The 16814-nt window shown below is 33.8% G+C and overlaps 2 protein-coding genes across 5 annotated transcripts; one reads left to right on the plus strand and one right to left on the minus strand.

Moving 5' to 3' along the window:
• Window positions 1-1552: 1552 nt before the first annotated feature.
• On the minus strand, window positions 1553-6253 carry LOC123514334 (protein ARV1-like). Of its 3 annotated transcripts, XM_045272170.1 has the most exons (7): window positions 5998-6183; window positions 4079-4198; window positions 3773-3923; window positions 3002-3059; window positions 2317-2471; window positions 1799-1875; window positions 1553-1705 (listed from the first exon to the last, which is right to left on the minus strand). In XM_045272170.1, the coding sequence occupies exons 1-7, from the start codon at window positions 6097-6099 to the stop codon at window positions 1697-1699; spliced, it is 672 nt and encodes a 223-aa protein (XP_045128105.1). In that variant the 5' UTR covers window positions 6100-6183; the 3' UTR covers window positions 1553-1696. The 3 variants fall into 3 exon arrangements, with proteins under 3 accessions (XP_045128105.1, XP_045128106.1, XP_045128104.1); XM_045272171.1 differs by lacking the exon at window positions 1799-1875 and having other exon boundaries at window positions 6114-6253; XM_045272169.1 differs by lacking the exon at window positions 1799-1875 and having other exon boundaries at window positions 5998-6182.
• A 1198-nt stretch (window positions 6254-7451) lies between these two features.
• On the plus strand, window positions 7452-15180 carry LOC123514186 (ATP synthase subunit g, mitochondrial-like). Of its 2 annotated transcripts, none has more exons than XM_045271836.1 (4): window positions 7452-7484; window positions 11558-11886; window positions 12689-12849; window positions 14987-15180. In XM_045271836.1, the coding sequence occupies exons 2-4, from the start codon at window positions 11757-11759 to the stop codon at window positions 15083-15085; spliced, it is 390 nt and encodes a 129-aa protein (XP_045127771.1). In that variant the 5' UTR covers window positions 7452-7484; window positions 11558-11756; the 3' UTR covers window positions 15086-15180. The 2 variants fall into 2 exon arrangements, with proteins under 2 accessions (XP_045127771.1, XP_045127773.1); XM_045271838.1 differs by having other exon boundaries at window positions 7457-7484; window positions 11558-11722.
• Window positions 15181-16814: the final 1634 nt, after the last annotated feature.

A 16814-nucleotide genomic window follows, 5' to 3' on the forward strand; every position in this document is an offset into this window, starting at 1 on the left:
ATATATATATATATATATATATATATATATATATATATATATATATATATATATATATATATATATATATATATATATATATATATATATATATATATATATATATATATATATATATATATATATATATATATATATATATATATATATATATATATATATATATATATATATATATATATATATATATATATATATATATATATATATATATATATATATATATATATATATATATATATATATATATATATATATATATATATATATATATATATATATATATATATATATATATATATATATATATATATATATATATATATATATATATATATATATATATATATATATATATATATATATATATATATATATATATATATATATATATATATATATATATATATATATATATATATATATATATATATATATATATATATATATATATATATATATATATATATATATATATATATATATATATATATATATATATATATATATATATATATATATATATATATATATATATATATATATATATATATATATATATATATATATATATATATATATATATATATATATATATATATATATATATATATATATATATATATATATATATATATATATATATATATATATATATATATATATATATATATATATATATATATATATATATATATATATATATATATATATATATATATATATATATATATATATATATATATATATATATATATATATATATATATATATATATATATATATATATATATATATATATATATATATATATATATATATATATATATATATATATATATATATATATATATATATATATATATATATATATATATATATATATATATATATATATATATATATATATATATATATATATATATATATATATATATATATATATATATATATATATATATATATATATATATATATATATATATATATATATATATATATATATATATATATATATATATATATATATATATATATATATATATATATATATATATATATATATATATATATATATATATATATATATATATATATATATATATATATATATATATATATATATATATATATATATATATATATATATATATATATATATATATATATATATATATATATATATATATATATATATATATATATATATATATATATATATATATATATATATATATATATATATATATATATATATATATATATATATATATATATATATATATATATATATATATATATATATATATATATATATATATATATATATATATATATATATATATATATATATATATATATATATATATATATATATATATATATATATATATATATATATATATATATATATATATACATATATATATGTATATATATATGTATATATGAAAATTATTAATTTAAGTTGTGATGTAAGATCCATGAACATGAAATTTAGCTATGAAGGTATGGTTACTGCAATAGTTTGGAAGACACTAAACTTGTCATAGGTAACTGTTTATTGAGTTTATTGATTCTTACAAAGAATACTTTTTATACATGTCTATAAGATATAACTGGAATATATATGATGATGATGTGCTAATGGCAGTGGCTGTGATGACCAGGAAGCTGCTCTCACACCTCCCAGTGTTTATAGCACCTGTAGAAAAAATCAGCAAATTTTAACACCTTCCTAGTAAGTCATTAGCTTTATATGTAAATCATGATGTAAACATTTCACAAAATCAAATACCTCTTTTGTGACTTTGTTATGTAATGACAGAACAGTCAAGGTCAACCATAATCCACTCAGGTCTTGATCACCACAGCCTGAATATAGTTACAATCATATTTCCATGAGTGTCCTGGCAGAGAATTAATCAGCTGAAAGCTACCTTCAAATAAATATCTTTCCATTTCCTAATGAAGTACATACAAAAACTAGCAACACAAATTGTTCCCAAGTCTGGTGTAACCAAAGTAACGACCACATATCCTAATACTGTTTCATCTCAAGTTGATGACCAAGTATCCTAATACTGTCTCATCTCAAGTTCAACTTGAGATCCAGAGGCCCTGCTTTCAATAATGATGTAATAGTCTGAAAAGTATTCAATGCCTGAAGGACATTGAATAGAAGACACTGCATTACCATTGTTTAAGAAGATCAGTGTATGACACACTTCATCATACTATTTACTTGATAAGAGTAACACAATACAACTTAGCTTTCAAGTGACATGAGGACAGCTATATCCAATGAAAACTCACCTCTAGTGCTTTGTATAGTAGAGATGATGATGAAAACAAGAACAAGGCTCTGGAAGATCAGACTTGGGCTTTGGTACCAAATGATGGCTGCAACATTGGCAAGTCTTCCATACTGACCTAGAAGCAGTCCATTGTAAAGAGATGATAATTCAATCCTGAAAAAAAGAAAAAAAATGTAATAATAATAATAAATAGATGATAATAAACAAATAATAAGTAAAAATTGATCAAATGACAATGTAAAAGTATACAGTATATCAATAAGGATACAAATAAATTAAGAATATATTCAAGGGAGGCACGACACAATCTACTAATCAAGTGTGCACAATAACATTTCCTTTTTTAGATGTATACTTTAGAAAAGTTGTGATGAAAAGATAATGTCTCTCTGTGACTAAGTTCACATGCCCATGATAGATGATAAAATGCCTCCACCTACTATACAGTTGTTGAAAGCTTAAATAGACTCCAAAAATCAGAGTCCCGGAGACAGACTAAGGCTAATTATGGTGTGGTACTGTGGATAATACAGTCCTGCCACTTTACCTCACTATTTTGGATTTAGAAGATTCACTATATCCACTATATGCCACTCTACCTCACTATTTTGGATTTAGAAGATTCACTATATCAAAATAAATTTAATGTAGAGTTCCTATATGTATGTACTGTACTTACCTACCTGTCATGAAACTTGATCCAAGAGTACAGCAGAATTATTGCTCCAAAGATACCAAATTCTGAAAAAAGAAAGGAAATGAAGAATAGTTTTGAAGCATGTATAGAATAAGTGACATTTGTGACTGGAACTCCTGCTGACATGAGTAACACTGCTCAAACTTGAAACTTGCCCCTTCTCAGTTTGAAAAAAGAAAATAATTACATGATGACTAAGATTAGTCCCTCATATAAGTGTGAAAGCATAGATTAATGGGTTCAGTGTTTGACATATTGACATAAAGCAAGTTATCTTTTATGACCGCTCCTTACTTCGGGCATCAAAACTAAGTTGCCATGCCGTTATTCTCTCCTGTCAGATAGTTTTTCAATCTAAGAAGGGGCACATTGTCAGTTTGTGCAATGTCACACACACATCAATGGAAATTCTAATCATGAATGTTACTTTTAATTTTTTTTAGTATGCTCAGTTTCCCTATAGTGTTAGGGCAAGGATGGTGCCTCCTGGCAGAGGACTTTGGTTTTGGAACATGGAAACTGTAATCCCAAGTGGATGTCCTTCCTAACTGCAGACTGTGGCCAGAATTCTAATCCATACACTTGAGGACCCTGTGACCCCTAAAGTACGCACAAATGTTGCTGACTGTGTATATGAATGGATGACCAACTTTATACACAGAAATCAAAACTGCTACATGTGAATCTGCTTCTTTGGAGGTTTACAACAAATACAGAATATTTGCATTTCAAGATAAATGAATGTATGACAGCTTACCAACTGCAGTTAACAAGCACATTATGTACAAGTAGACTTCATTATCCTTGATCCCTGCAGCTGGGGCAAAGGTGTGGGTGAGGGTAGACCAGCGAACATAGCCTTCACTCAATAACAGGGACACTGCAAGCTTCACATAGAACTGGGGTTCCTGGAAAAATATTTTGTAATAGAAGAGAACAATGGATGATATACACTTCCTGAATTTATAATAGTTCAACTTCTCACTCATAGTGTTCTTCATTCAATCATGACAAACAGTATGTATGTGAATGCAATGGAAAAATAATAAAGTACAGTACTCACAAAATTGTCTGCATTGAATAAGATGTGTCTGTACACTGCAATGTCCTGAAGTAGCATATCCATAAAGATGATGCTCTTCTCACATTCCACATAGCGATCCACTGTCTGGCCACACGAGGGCTGCAATGATGATAACACTTTGTCACTGAGATGAGATAAAAAGGTGACGATACCTTGATGAAACTGTTACAAGCAGAATCAAAATATTATTAGAAGTTACTTGAAATCTTTAGTAGTGGTCCAGTATAACTATGCCTTTTTATTCTTATATATATATATTTATATTCCACACCTTTACAAAACCCATAGTATATATATATATATATATATATATATATATATATATATATATATATATATATATATATATATATATATATATATATATATATATATATATATATATATATATATATATATATATATATATATATATATATATATATATATATATATATATATATATATATATATATATATATATATATATATATATATATATATATATATCATACAATAAAGTGGTGGAAAAATATCTCTAACCTTCATGATGCTACAGGTGGCTTGGGATTTCTCCTAACCCAAGTTTTTATCATCTACCCCCAAAAAGTAAAACACTACAGTGCTTTACATATTTTAACTTAACCCCCAAAAAGTAAAACACTACGGTGCTTTACATATTTTAACCTAAACTAACCTAAAGCATCCTGTCACTAAGCTCTACCCTCCTCAATAAGGTAAAATTACTTTACAGGTTACATTTATGCTAGGTTAGGTTTAGGTTAGAGGTTAAGTTAGATTATGTAAAGCACAGTAGTGAAGCTTAGGTTACGATAAAATAGGTTAAGTATGGTAGTGATTTATTTTCTGACAGTAGATTAATTTTCCAACATGGTGTGAAATGTTTAATTTTCAATAGATCCTTCTTGGGGATAGATACAAAAACTTGGCTTAGAAGAAATCCTGAGTCACTTGTAGCATTGAGGGTCAGTGATATTTTTCCATCACTTTATACTATCAAATGATACATGTACTATGGGTTTTGTGAAGGTGTGGAGGGAAATAATAGAAAAGTAGGGAGGCATGGCTATACTGGACCATTACTAAATCTGTACATAATAAACTTCTTTATGTAAAAGGAGTGCTGACCAAGGGCAACAAAAAATTTAGACAAAAAAATCAATAAATAAAAAGACCACTGAGCTGCCAGTCCCCATACAGAGATAATGAAGGACGAGTGTAATAAAATCTCCCACTGGCAATTTAGAGATAAAGTAATACACATACAGTGACTGGATTATTGCAAATGACTCTGCTTGACTTACAACCAAGATATCATAGATTCCAATTGCTGCTCAAGAGGAGATAATTTGAATTTTCTGTTTTCACAATGTAAACTTGAGGAAAACAGCTCTGAATGTTCCCTGAGATGACACTGCGGCCCACCAACCTTGCACAGGTGTCCTATGAATGCTTAGCGTGGTAGCTATATGGGCTAGGCAATGATAATGATGATAACACTTGTGATGATGACGATGATGATGCCAGAGTTAATGAGGGTATAGCAGAACTTACAATAATTTGGATATGATGTAAGTCTTAGAATAAATAGCTTTCAATAACTTTTCATTTCCTAACTACTGTTTAAACCCTCAGTCGAATAAAGGAATGCTATCTGGAGTAATAAAATGGACCTTGTGGCATATCCCAATATGCTGTTAGAGTTTTGTACTAAAAAGAATGACAATGTAACAAAAGTCATTGGGACAAATTTATGCACCTCTGAATTCAACACATGATGTAAATAAACTGATACTGCAATGTAAATACTGTGTATGTCAGATAATTTTTTCTACTTTAAAGGTAAACAAATTTCATCCACCACAACGGAAATTTGTGATCTGAAGCACAGCACTCACACACTCCAGAAGCTTGATGAAATCTCCATCACTCTTTTTAAATAACGCTTTGGCTGGAGTCAAACAAGTAATACATCTGGGTCGCTTGGTCCTGGCTCCCATCGTCACAGACTCACAGTTTGAAGGGCCTGCACCGCCCCGCCTTCCCCACTCCGCTCAGCTGTCTGGTAGGGATGGCAGTTTTGGTCCGAGTAGTACTCGGTTTACTCGGTTTTTGGATTTGAGTGAGTACTACTCGGTTTACTCGGTTTTTATAATTCAATTACATGTTCAATTTATGCGTTGAAAATGTAATACAGGACTTCAAACTAAAGAGTAAAGATTTTTTTCGGTATTTTGTTGGGGAAGAAGGCGGTGCATGCCGCACAACCACCCAGACATGAATGGAATAGTCCAATTCCTAAGAACAAGCCTAACAGTGCCAACAGTCCAACACACGGGCTTGGGTGAAGGAAAGAGAGACCTGTACGAGTACACGACGAGTAGGCTTACTCAGTCAGTTCACAGTTGGCAGTTAGTAGTGGTGGGCAAGTACCGCTAATTTCAGTACCGGTACGTACCGGTACAAAAGAAACCGTTACCGATACTACCGGTACTGTACCGGTACACACACACACACACACACACACACACACACACACACACACACACATATATATATATATATACACACACACACACACATATATATATATATATATATATATATATATATATATATATATATATATATATATATATATATATATATATATATATATAAGACACACGGCCATCTTCATAATATATTGTGGTTCCTTTTAAAACTGATGGGAAATACCTAAATTATAGCAAACTAACATGAAAAAAATAATTCGTAATGGTATGAATTGAGTGGTATGCAGCAGCAGCAGCAGTAGTAGTAGAAGTAGAAATGCAATGGTAAAATGCCGGCCAACTGCAGTGTTACTGCACCGCCAGACGCCAGTCCGCCAGACCGCCACCCGTCCCGGCCACCGATCCGCCGAGTGGTGCCGACACATTATTCATTCTTAGCGGTAGGAAGCAGCAGAGTCCCGGCACAGACGCTAGACGGTACAAGCGTCAAGCGGTACCGGAAATGATGCCGGCACATTCAGTCGTACCAGTACAGACGCGTCTCGCCGAGCTACCGAGACCGCGCCGACGCGCCAGGGCAGCCAGTCGGTACCAGTGTGGAGCGGTACCGAGAGTGAGAATGACTCAATGTTACCGTCTTACCCATCACCGCTGTCCGTGAGCCGCGCTGCACTTGGCAGGACAAGGCGCTGGCCGTGAGGGACAGTGAGTGGTGGAGATGAAGAACCGATAATAGTGATATCTATAGTAGCGAAGAGAATATTGTGTGTGTAGCCTCTCAGTAATCAGAGGTTAACTATTTAAACATGGTTGAGGACACAAAGTGGACAGTGGAGTGTGGGTGCCTGCTAGTGACACGGACAGCCGCCGCCGAGCAGTCTTTGGCTAACGTAAGTAATATATTGGTGTAACTCATCATTTCACGGTGGTGCCATGTCATAACCTAACGTTGGTAACCTCCAGGACAACATATCAGTGAACTAACACCTGCACATACTTATAAAACCAAATAATTCAAATCTTGAAAACGTAAACAAACCGATCCCTGACCCGCCGCCTCTCTCTCAGCCATTATCTGCCTCATCTCTCACTCATTACAGGCCAGACAGGTCACAAAGTGGAGCCATAGGCCTAATCTTTCATGTCAGTTGTTGAGATATATCCGCAATTACCTGATTTGTGTGCTATGGAGGCTCAGTGAGAAGAAGCGGGCCTACCCATGACGTCACGAGCCCCAGGCTGTGACGTCATCACCAGCTCCCGCCCAAAATGCCGGTCCCAGATGCTCGACTTCCACTATTATTTATATTTGTCTCAGTTCATTTATTTCGAGTCACAAGTGCCTTTTAAGGGTTTCTAATGATAGTTCGCAGTGTTTTACGTGTCTTCCATGCTTGAGTTGAGTGAAGTACGGTGATGTAGAGGGTGTTTATGACTTGAATGGGAGGGCCAAAATACGCTAAAATTTTTACCTCCGCTATCTGTGATTTTTTATTTGAGGTTGTAGCGAAGTGTTTGTGTTTTCAAAAGATGGTTTATCATGAGAAAAGTGTGCAAGGCTCCTGAGAAGTTAAAGATGTGGACTTTAAGAATGATATGTAGTCCTGTTAATATTGTAAACAACGTCATTTTTAAATATTATTTTTTCTAATAGGGCGAGTTGCCAGGTTTTGATATATCGAAATGATAGTCATAATTTTTGAAAAACGTTATCGATTCAGTTGAATGAAATTGGTGGGCTTTGAAATTGTGTTTAAGCAAGTCGAAGTTCTAATACTTTATTTAGTATATTTTTGAGCTATTTTTATTATTCCTTTTCTCGGCAATGTTTTTGTATTTTAGAAGTTAGTTTCGATTGATAACGAGTCAGAATTTTTATAACATTCGTGTCCAGCTGCCTTTTTGGGAATCCTCATTTTCAAAATGATTTGCGTAACGAATATATGTGACGTCATCAAGGAGGTTGACCCCCACCCCGGCTGGACCCAGGCCGATACCTGGCTCCAGGCCCGAGAGGGTGTTGGAGGGTGGTGTGTGTGTGTGTGTGTGTGTGTGTGTGTGTGTGTGTGTGTGTGTGTGTGTGTGTGTGTGTGTGTGTGTGTGTGTAATTCACTATGGGTGGTAGTCACCCAGCCAGCCTTCCCATTACGGAGCAAGCTCAGAGCTCATAGAGCGATCTTCGGATGTGACTGTGTGTGTGTGTGTGTGTGTGTGTGTGTGTGTGTGTGTGTGTGTGTGTGCCTTATCTTTCGTTATGAGGGAGCCCACCAGCTGGAACCACTGACACCCAGCTCCCAGCTGGAGGGTGTTGTGGTGTGTGTGTGTGTGTGTGTGTGTGTGTGTCATTTTCTTTCATGGTACTTAGCGTGTGTGTGTGTGTGTGTGTGTGTGTGTAATTGTGGTAGTCACCCAGCCAGCCTTCCCATTACGGAGCAAGCTCAGAGCTCATAGAGCGATCTTCGGATAGGACTGAGACTGTGTGTGTGTGTGTGTGTGTGTGCCTTATCTTTCGTTATGAGGGAGCCCACCAGCTGGAACCACTGACACCCAGCTCCCAGCTGGAGGGTGTTTGGTGTGTGTGTGTGTGTGTGTGTGTGTGTGTGTGTGATTCACTATGGTCGCCGGTAGTCACCCAGCCAGCCTTCCCATTACGGAACAAGCTCAGAGCACATAGACAGATCTTCGGATAGGACTCAGACTGTGTGTGTGTGTGTGTGTGTGTGTGTGTGTGTCGTTATTTCACCGTTCTGTATACGTTTAATCTCTGGCGTTCCTCTTTATTATCCTAGTCTGTCAACACAAACTGCAAGTAATAGCGTATAGCGAAATGTGTCCTATTCTTAGCGCTTATTGAGCAAGGGGAAGCTATGATATGTAGGAAACACATAACCCGAAGCAAAGCAAGGTGCCTCTATCGCCTCGCCCCGCCCCGCCGTGTTAACCCCTGCAGTAACATGACGTGTTTTCATATTTATTCTGGCTATTACTCAATGATTTTATACAGCTTCACAAAATTATGTGGGGATTAAAATAGGACGGGAAGGTGGAGTGTGGATCGCAGGCAAGCTGATACGTCAGAGGCACCTTTTGATTGTTAGCTAATGCTAATGACAGCTAGGTACCACTTAAAAAAGAATGGCAGATGTCACTTTTGTTTGAAATACTGGTAGGAAAACTGCTTCGTGAAATGCATACATACATACATACATGCATACCGTACATACATACATAAATATATACACATATGAGTATATTTTTAACATTGTTGCCAAACGCTTCCGCTCATAGTGAACCAGGGTTGCCATGTTTGTCCTTTTAAGGACAGTCTGTCCTTTTTTGAGCCTCTTTGTCTTGAAGTTTTCTTGTAAAAAAGGACAGTCAAAATCTGTCCTTTTCTGTCCTTTTTCAGCAAAATTTCTTTCTTTCTTTCTTTTTTCATTGTGAAACACGGATCCGGTCAAACCTTCAAACTTGCAGTCAATAAATTTGTTTCTGCAACTTCCTATCTTTTTATTGTTTTATCATAATTGTTCTTGTGTTATATAAAAATAAATCGAGCATATTATAAACTTATGTTTTTTCTGTGGGATCGCAGACTGGTAACTATAATAAGCAACTGGCAACTCCCTTAAAAAAGCGCTCCCACTCCCAGACTCCCAGCCTAGCCGAAATGTTGCTAAATTTCATGTAACCCTGCAGGTTCTCTCTCTCTCTCTCTCTCTGCTGTTATACACTTTTAAACACATACACACACACACACACACACACACACACACACACACACACACACACACATATATATATATATATATATATATATATATATATATATATATATATATATATATATATATATATAATACACACACTTTTTGTTGTGCTGTCCTTTTTTGGAGGCAAATGTCCTTTTTTTAAAGCAGGTCTGTTCTTTTTTCATGTGTAGTGTCTGGCAACCCTGCTGTAGTCAGCCCGGCAGCCGGCCAGTTTACCGTGACTCACGGTAAACTAGGCAGTTAGCCAGTTTCGCAGTTTCCGTTGGCAGCGTTAGCATCACATCAGCCGTGCTATTCTTTCCTGCTTGGTCCTTTCACACCCTCTTTCATCCACCCAAATACCCAGATACTTGTACTCCTTTGTTCTTCCTATTTCCTCCCCACCCAGCATCCATGTCCTGTTCCTGTCTAATGCATCCCCATTTACTACTAATACTCTACTCTTCTCCCTGCTGAATCTAACGTCAAAATCCCCTCCATACTCACTCACAGCGTTCAGCATTTCCTACAGATCTGCATGGTGCTCACTAAGGACCACCACATCATCTGCATACAGGAGAATGCTCAGCACATCATTCCCCACTTTCACTCCTAATCCTGTTCGCCTCACTCTCGCTGCCATCTCCTCCACATATAGGCCAAATAGTAAAGGAGAAAGAACACAGCCTTGTCTCACTCCTCTCTCATTACTCACCCATCCAGTCACCAAATCCCCCATACTAAACACCGCTCTTGTATTCTCATACATACTCCTAATGATTCTCACTATCTTCTCACTCACCCCAACTTTTTCTAATACCTTGCACAGCATTCTCCTGTGCACGGTATTAGTGTAATCAATACCGAAATACTCGGTTTGCAGAAAGTACTCGGTTCGCCCATCACTACTGTCTGGCCTGCTTGAGTGGCCCGCTAGTCGCTATCTAGAAGTATATAATGTACCAAATAGATCTGTAGATTGTGCCTCATAATATTTGGTAATTGTATTTATTTTTTTTTTCAATATTGATAATACATATATGTAAAATCATAAATTCTTCACGCTATTATTATTATTTTTTTTTTTTTTCAGCTCAGTTAAGTGGATCCAATCTCTGTCTTTGAGCAATTCCACGATACCTTACGCTCTCACTCCTTGTTTTTGTAGGTAAGGAGGGACAACAATAGCTTTTATCTATTCACTTCTGCAGGTGGAAAAAACAATAGAATGAAATCTGGCAACTAACGCCCTCTAGTACGCAGTGCACATTGCTGCTGTTTCAGTCCACCGGCGGCCAGACGACGATACTCAGCTGACTCCATCTCCACCACCATTATGAGCAAGCTGATCGCCAGAATCCCGGTATTGGCCAAATGTAAGTCAAATGAAAGACGTGCCGATGCCTCCTGATGTGTTGCAGAGCCAGTGGTGGGGCAGGCTGGGACGGCACCGCCACCACAGTTTGGGAGGGCAGCGGTGGCCCCGGTGGACGGCCCCACTATTTTGCTGCTGCTGCTGCTGCGTTGTGGCCGGTTTTTGGTGATTATGTAGGACATTGTCGCATTGATTATATGGTTCCACACGTGTGTGATGTGCACTGTGGCAGGAGGGTTGTGGTGGTGACCGTCCTGCCCGGGATGCATCAGCCTAAGCTGAGTGTTATGATGTATTTGGCCTCAGGGATAGGGTGTCACTCACAACGGTGGTAAGATTGGCAATAAACAAATAAATTAAAGATAAAACTGCAGAATAAGGCCTTCCTCCCTTTCGCTACCAGCCCCCTCCCCAAACAGCAACAAGCTTATTGGAAAGATGTTTTTTTTTTGGTAGGGAAAGCCAAAATAGACTAAATTTTGTAATTCACCCAAGAGTCTGACGCCATATTTGGCTAAATGCGAAAAAAATACTAAAATTCCTTAAAATACTGATGAAATTAATATAAAATAACTAAACCTAATCCGTAATCTAACCTAACCTTGACCTGATCCTTCCCCCAATCAATTACAAATTCTAGTTTTATCATAATTACAATTCCAGTTGTCTTTATCAATCTATTATGGATTTGTAACTGATCAGGTGGGGGCTGTTGAAGAGTGGCGGAGGCTCCATCCCCCGCTAGGTTATTGTAGGGTAGATTAGGGGTTAGGTTTAATTAGTTCTTTTTTTGCATCACTTTAACCAATGGAAGGGAAAATAGAGTATATATTTAAGAACCAAATTATTGTTTAAATTGATTTGCATTTAATAATCTAATAATTCTTCATTATGTGTAAGTGTTATATCATTTGTTGGCTTTTAAAGGTTAATGATTTACTGATTGATCTACTGGTGTACCTTACAGCGGCCGTGGATTCTGCCACACCAAAATTGAACACATTTATGCGATATGCCAAGGTGGAGTTGGTGCCACCCACACCAGCTGAGATCGGTGGTGTTGCCCAAGGATTCAACAATATTATGAAGAGTGCACAGACTGGTGCCTGGAAGAATATTGCTGTTAAGGTGAGGCTGCAAATCCTGCTGCTTTGTTCTTAAGAATCAAAGCTTGTGATAATTATTTACTGATGTATTGATGATAATCATAAAAAGTGAATGTTTTGTTATTAATCGAGTACTGATTTTTCTTGCACCATCTCTTGTAGCATTATGATCAAATAATGCTAAGTAGACCTTCACACTCCAGACGGTAGAGGTTCTATGGAGTTTTAGGGCTTATGATAAGTCATTTTATTGTCCTTCACTTACTTCAATATGAATAAGTTATGATATTGCATAACTTAGATTAGAAAACAGTTTGTACAAATGTGAATAGATTACATAACGTAACATAACATAACAAATAATAGGATAACAAAGGGCCACCAGGGCCTATCTAGGTTATCCTGTATCAGTCGCACAGTGACCTCGTCATCAGTACTTAAAGATACACTTACAAGTACACAATACATTATATACTAATTCTAAATATTTGGCCCATTAACAGGGCTAAGTCCTGCAGCGAATTCCTCTACAATCTGTGATCCCCATACATGGGGATCATGTCTTGTTTAACTATAGTAAATTTCTTATAAAAACTATCATGCAGCACTATACATAATTATAAATCTAATAAATTTAAGTGCTTATCTAATCTGTTTTTAAACATTGTCAAACTAGTGCTATTTACAACCCTCTCTGGCAATGCATTCCAGAAGTCTACCACCCTATGACTAAAAAATATTTTCTTATATCTAACCTGCAGCCTTGCTTTCTAATCTTCCTGCCATGAACTGCTTCTAACATGTTGATATCCTGCCTATAATGGGGGTGACCAGGCCTGTATGCAATACTCTAAATGGGGCCTAACATAGGAATTATATAAGCTACGCACCACTTCCTTACTTTTATAACTAACATTTCTATTTATAAAACCCAGGATCCTATTTGCCCTATTTCTTGCTTCTAAATATTGCTTTAAAAATTTCATAGTCCTGTCTATCACTACTCCTAAATCCTTTCCCTCCTCTACTGCCTCTAGCCAGCATCCCTCCATCTCATAGCTAAAGTTTGTGTTGTCTATACCTAAATGCATAACCTGACACTTTTTAGAATTAAACTCCATCTGCCACCTGTCTGCCCATGCTATCAGCCTGTCCAGGTCTCGTTGTATTCTGTAATTGTCCTTTTCACCCTGTACTGCACATGCTATCTTAGTATCATCTGCAAACTTTGATACTTTGCTACTAATTCCTATATCTAAATCGTTAATGTACACCAAGAAAAGAAGAGGTCCTAGCACTGATCCTTGGGGTACCCCACTAACCACTTCCTTCCACTCAGACATTGCCCCATTTAATACTACTCTGTTTCCTATCAGAAAGCCATTCACTAATCCAATCAACTAACCTACCCCTAACCCATGTAGTCTCAATTTGTACACTAGCCTCCTATGCGGTACCTTATCAAACGCCTTGCTAAAATCTAGATATATAACATCTATGCTATTTCCATCATCTAACTCCTTGGTAATATATTCTAAGATATCGAGCAAATTTGTAAGACAGGACCTCCCTGATCTAAAGCCATGTTGGGTATCTCTGATCTATTCTCATTTAAATGCTCCCAAATACTACCCTTAATGATTTTCTCTAGTATCTTACATACTATACTAGTTAAACTGATCAGTCTATAATTATTTGCATCATCCTTCCTACTTTTTTTTAATATTGATGTAACATTAGCTAACCTCCAGTCCTGAGGTATCTCAGCAAACCTAAGTGATCTTTCAAAGATTAACTTAAGTGCTTCAGAAATACTGTCTACACCCTCCCTAAGTACATCTACTGAGCTAAAACAGCATCAACACAGTCTATGATTATTCAGTACACAAACTTAGATAATAAATGGTCTAACAAAGCCATTTAAGTGCCATATAAAAGCATGATATTAGCAAATTCATACATATATACTGGGATAAAATGTGAGTTTAGTGCAGTATTGTCAATATGGACTACTAAAGGATAGGGATGATGTGTGGATTTAGGTGGATCTCTTTTCTACAGGATTGTCACTCATAGACTGGATGGCTTTGTGCAACTTCCTTTATTTTGTCATATTCTTTGGCTCTGGTATTGTTAATAAGTATACCATTGCTTTTCAGGATGCCTGGCGTAATGTGCTTGTAACCACTGAAGTCCTGTGTTGGTTCTTCATTGGCGAGTGTATTGGAAAGGGCACATTTGTCGGTTACCAGGTTTAGATTTGATGATGTATCTTCTGTAAACTGTTTGTATGTATTTATAGACAGAACCATCACTTGTAAAAATTGCTATGAATATATGAGTTTTATGATTTCATGTTTGTATCTTCTCAAAAGCAGAAAAAAAAAAAATCCTGTGTAAATATCTTGTACATTTCAGTTTTGTGAATTCTGAAATGCTTGATCCTTGAGATCCTTGAAGAAATGCTGAATATTATTAGTACTGTGAAACAGACTCTGGAAATATGATATGTGGGAATCTATTATGATTATGTTGGCATTCCTTGTATGTAGCAGCTGCTACCTACAATATGAACTGCTTACTTGATTGATGGAAGAAATTCAGTACTACATAAAAAGTTGTTGTCATTGACATTACCTGCTCTATGAACAACATGGATTGAATTAGGTTCTGAATTCTACCATGTTGGCAGTAATGAAAAACACTATTCCAAATTTAGTTTACATAATTACATTTGAGTTGATAGGGGTTAACAAATAAAAAAAAAACCGTTGCTTTTGGAAAGTTAGGTAAAAGTAAAAAGGCTGGCTATGCCCAGTCTAAGCTGTTTCTTGTAACATCTTGCCAGGCTGGTGCAAGATTTTGTATCATCAATATTGAAAATCAATTTGTATTTGCTTGTTGCAGCCTGAAGATTACTAGGTTAGAAGGGCAAAGTGATACGATGGGTTAATTCACTACTTGGGCTTTATATATATATATATATATATATATATATATATATATATATATATATATATATATATATATATATATATATATATATATATATATATATATATATATATATATATATATATATATATATATATATATATATATATATATATATATATATATATATATATATATATATATATATATATATATATATATATATATATATATATATATATATATATATATATATATATATATATATATATATATATATATATATATATATATATATATATATATATATATATATATATATATATATATATATATATATATATATATATATATATATATATATATATATATATATATATATATATATATATATATATATATATATATATATATATATATATATATATATATATATATATATATATATATATATATATATATATATATATATATATATATATATATATATATATATATATATATATATATATATATATATATATATATATATATATATATATATATATATATATATATATATATTAAGGAACTCTCCATTGATGAACGGAGGGATGAAGGTGGTGAGTTTGAGGTGAGAAATTAGATTAGTCACGAATAATGAACTCAAACTGGGAATAATTTGGAAATGGTATGATTATATTGAGTTAACATAGCGTGAGAAAACAGTTGATTATGGAGAGAGGGAAGTTTTGAAACACGAATGCAAATGCTTATTACTTGAAGCTTCGTTTAGACTCGAACCATGACACCCTGCCCTCCCTTCTCTGGATCTTCTGTCAGCGGCAGGAATTTACCACACTTTCTTATTTTCTCTCATTTTCGCTATCATTATATCTCCTTTATTATAACTTAATTTTTCTGCTCATCCCTGGACTATATATATATATATATATATATATATATATATATATATATATATATATATATATATATATATATATATATATATATATATATATATATATATATATATATATATATATATATATATATATATATAATATATAAAGA

This window comes from Portunus trituberculatus, chromosome 37, assembly GCF_017591435.1.
Source record: "Portunus trituberculatus isolate SZX2019 chromosome 37, ASM1759143v1, whole genome shotgun sequence".
NCBI lineage: Eukaryota > Metazoa > Arthropoda > Malacostraca > Decapoda > Portunidae > Portunus > Portunus trituberculatus.

Excerpts from the sequence above, each read along its gene's own strand:
- LOC123514334 (XM_045272169.1), bottom strand. The coding sequence starts at position 6,099 with ATGGGAGCCAGGACCAAGCGACCCAGATGTATTACTTGTTTGACTCCA. Across the intron at positions 3,060-3,772 it reads GTGCTTGTTAACTGCAGTTG|AATTTGGTATCTTTGGAGCA; the intron begins GTAAGCTGTCAT and ends TTCTTTTTTCAG. Across the intron at positions 2,472-3,001 it reads TGGATCAAGTTTCATGACAG|GATTGAATTATCATCTCTTT; the intron begins GTAGGTAAGTAC and ends TCTTTTTTTCAG.
- LOC123514186 (XM_045271836.1), top strand. The coding sequence starts at position 11,757 with ATGTGTTGCAGAGCCAGTGGTGGGGCAGGCTGGGACGGCACCGCCACC. Across the intron at positions 11,887-12,688 it reads TGCGTTGTGGCCGGTTTTTG|CGGCCGTGGATTCTGCCACA; the intron begins GTGATTATGTAG and ends TGTACCTTACAG. Across the intron at positions 12,850-14,986 it reads GGAAGAATATTGCTGTTAAG|GATGCCTGGCGTAATGTGCT; the intron begins GTGAGGCTGCAA and ends ATTGCTTTTCAG.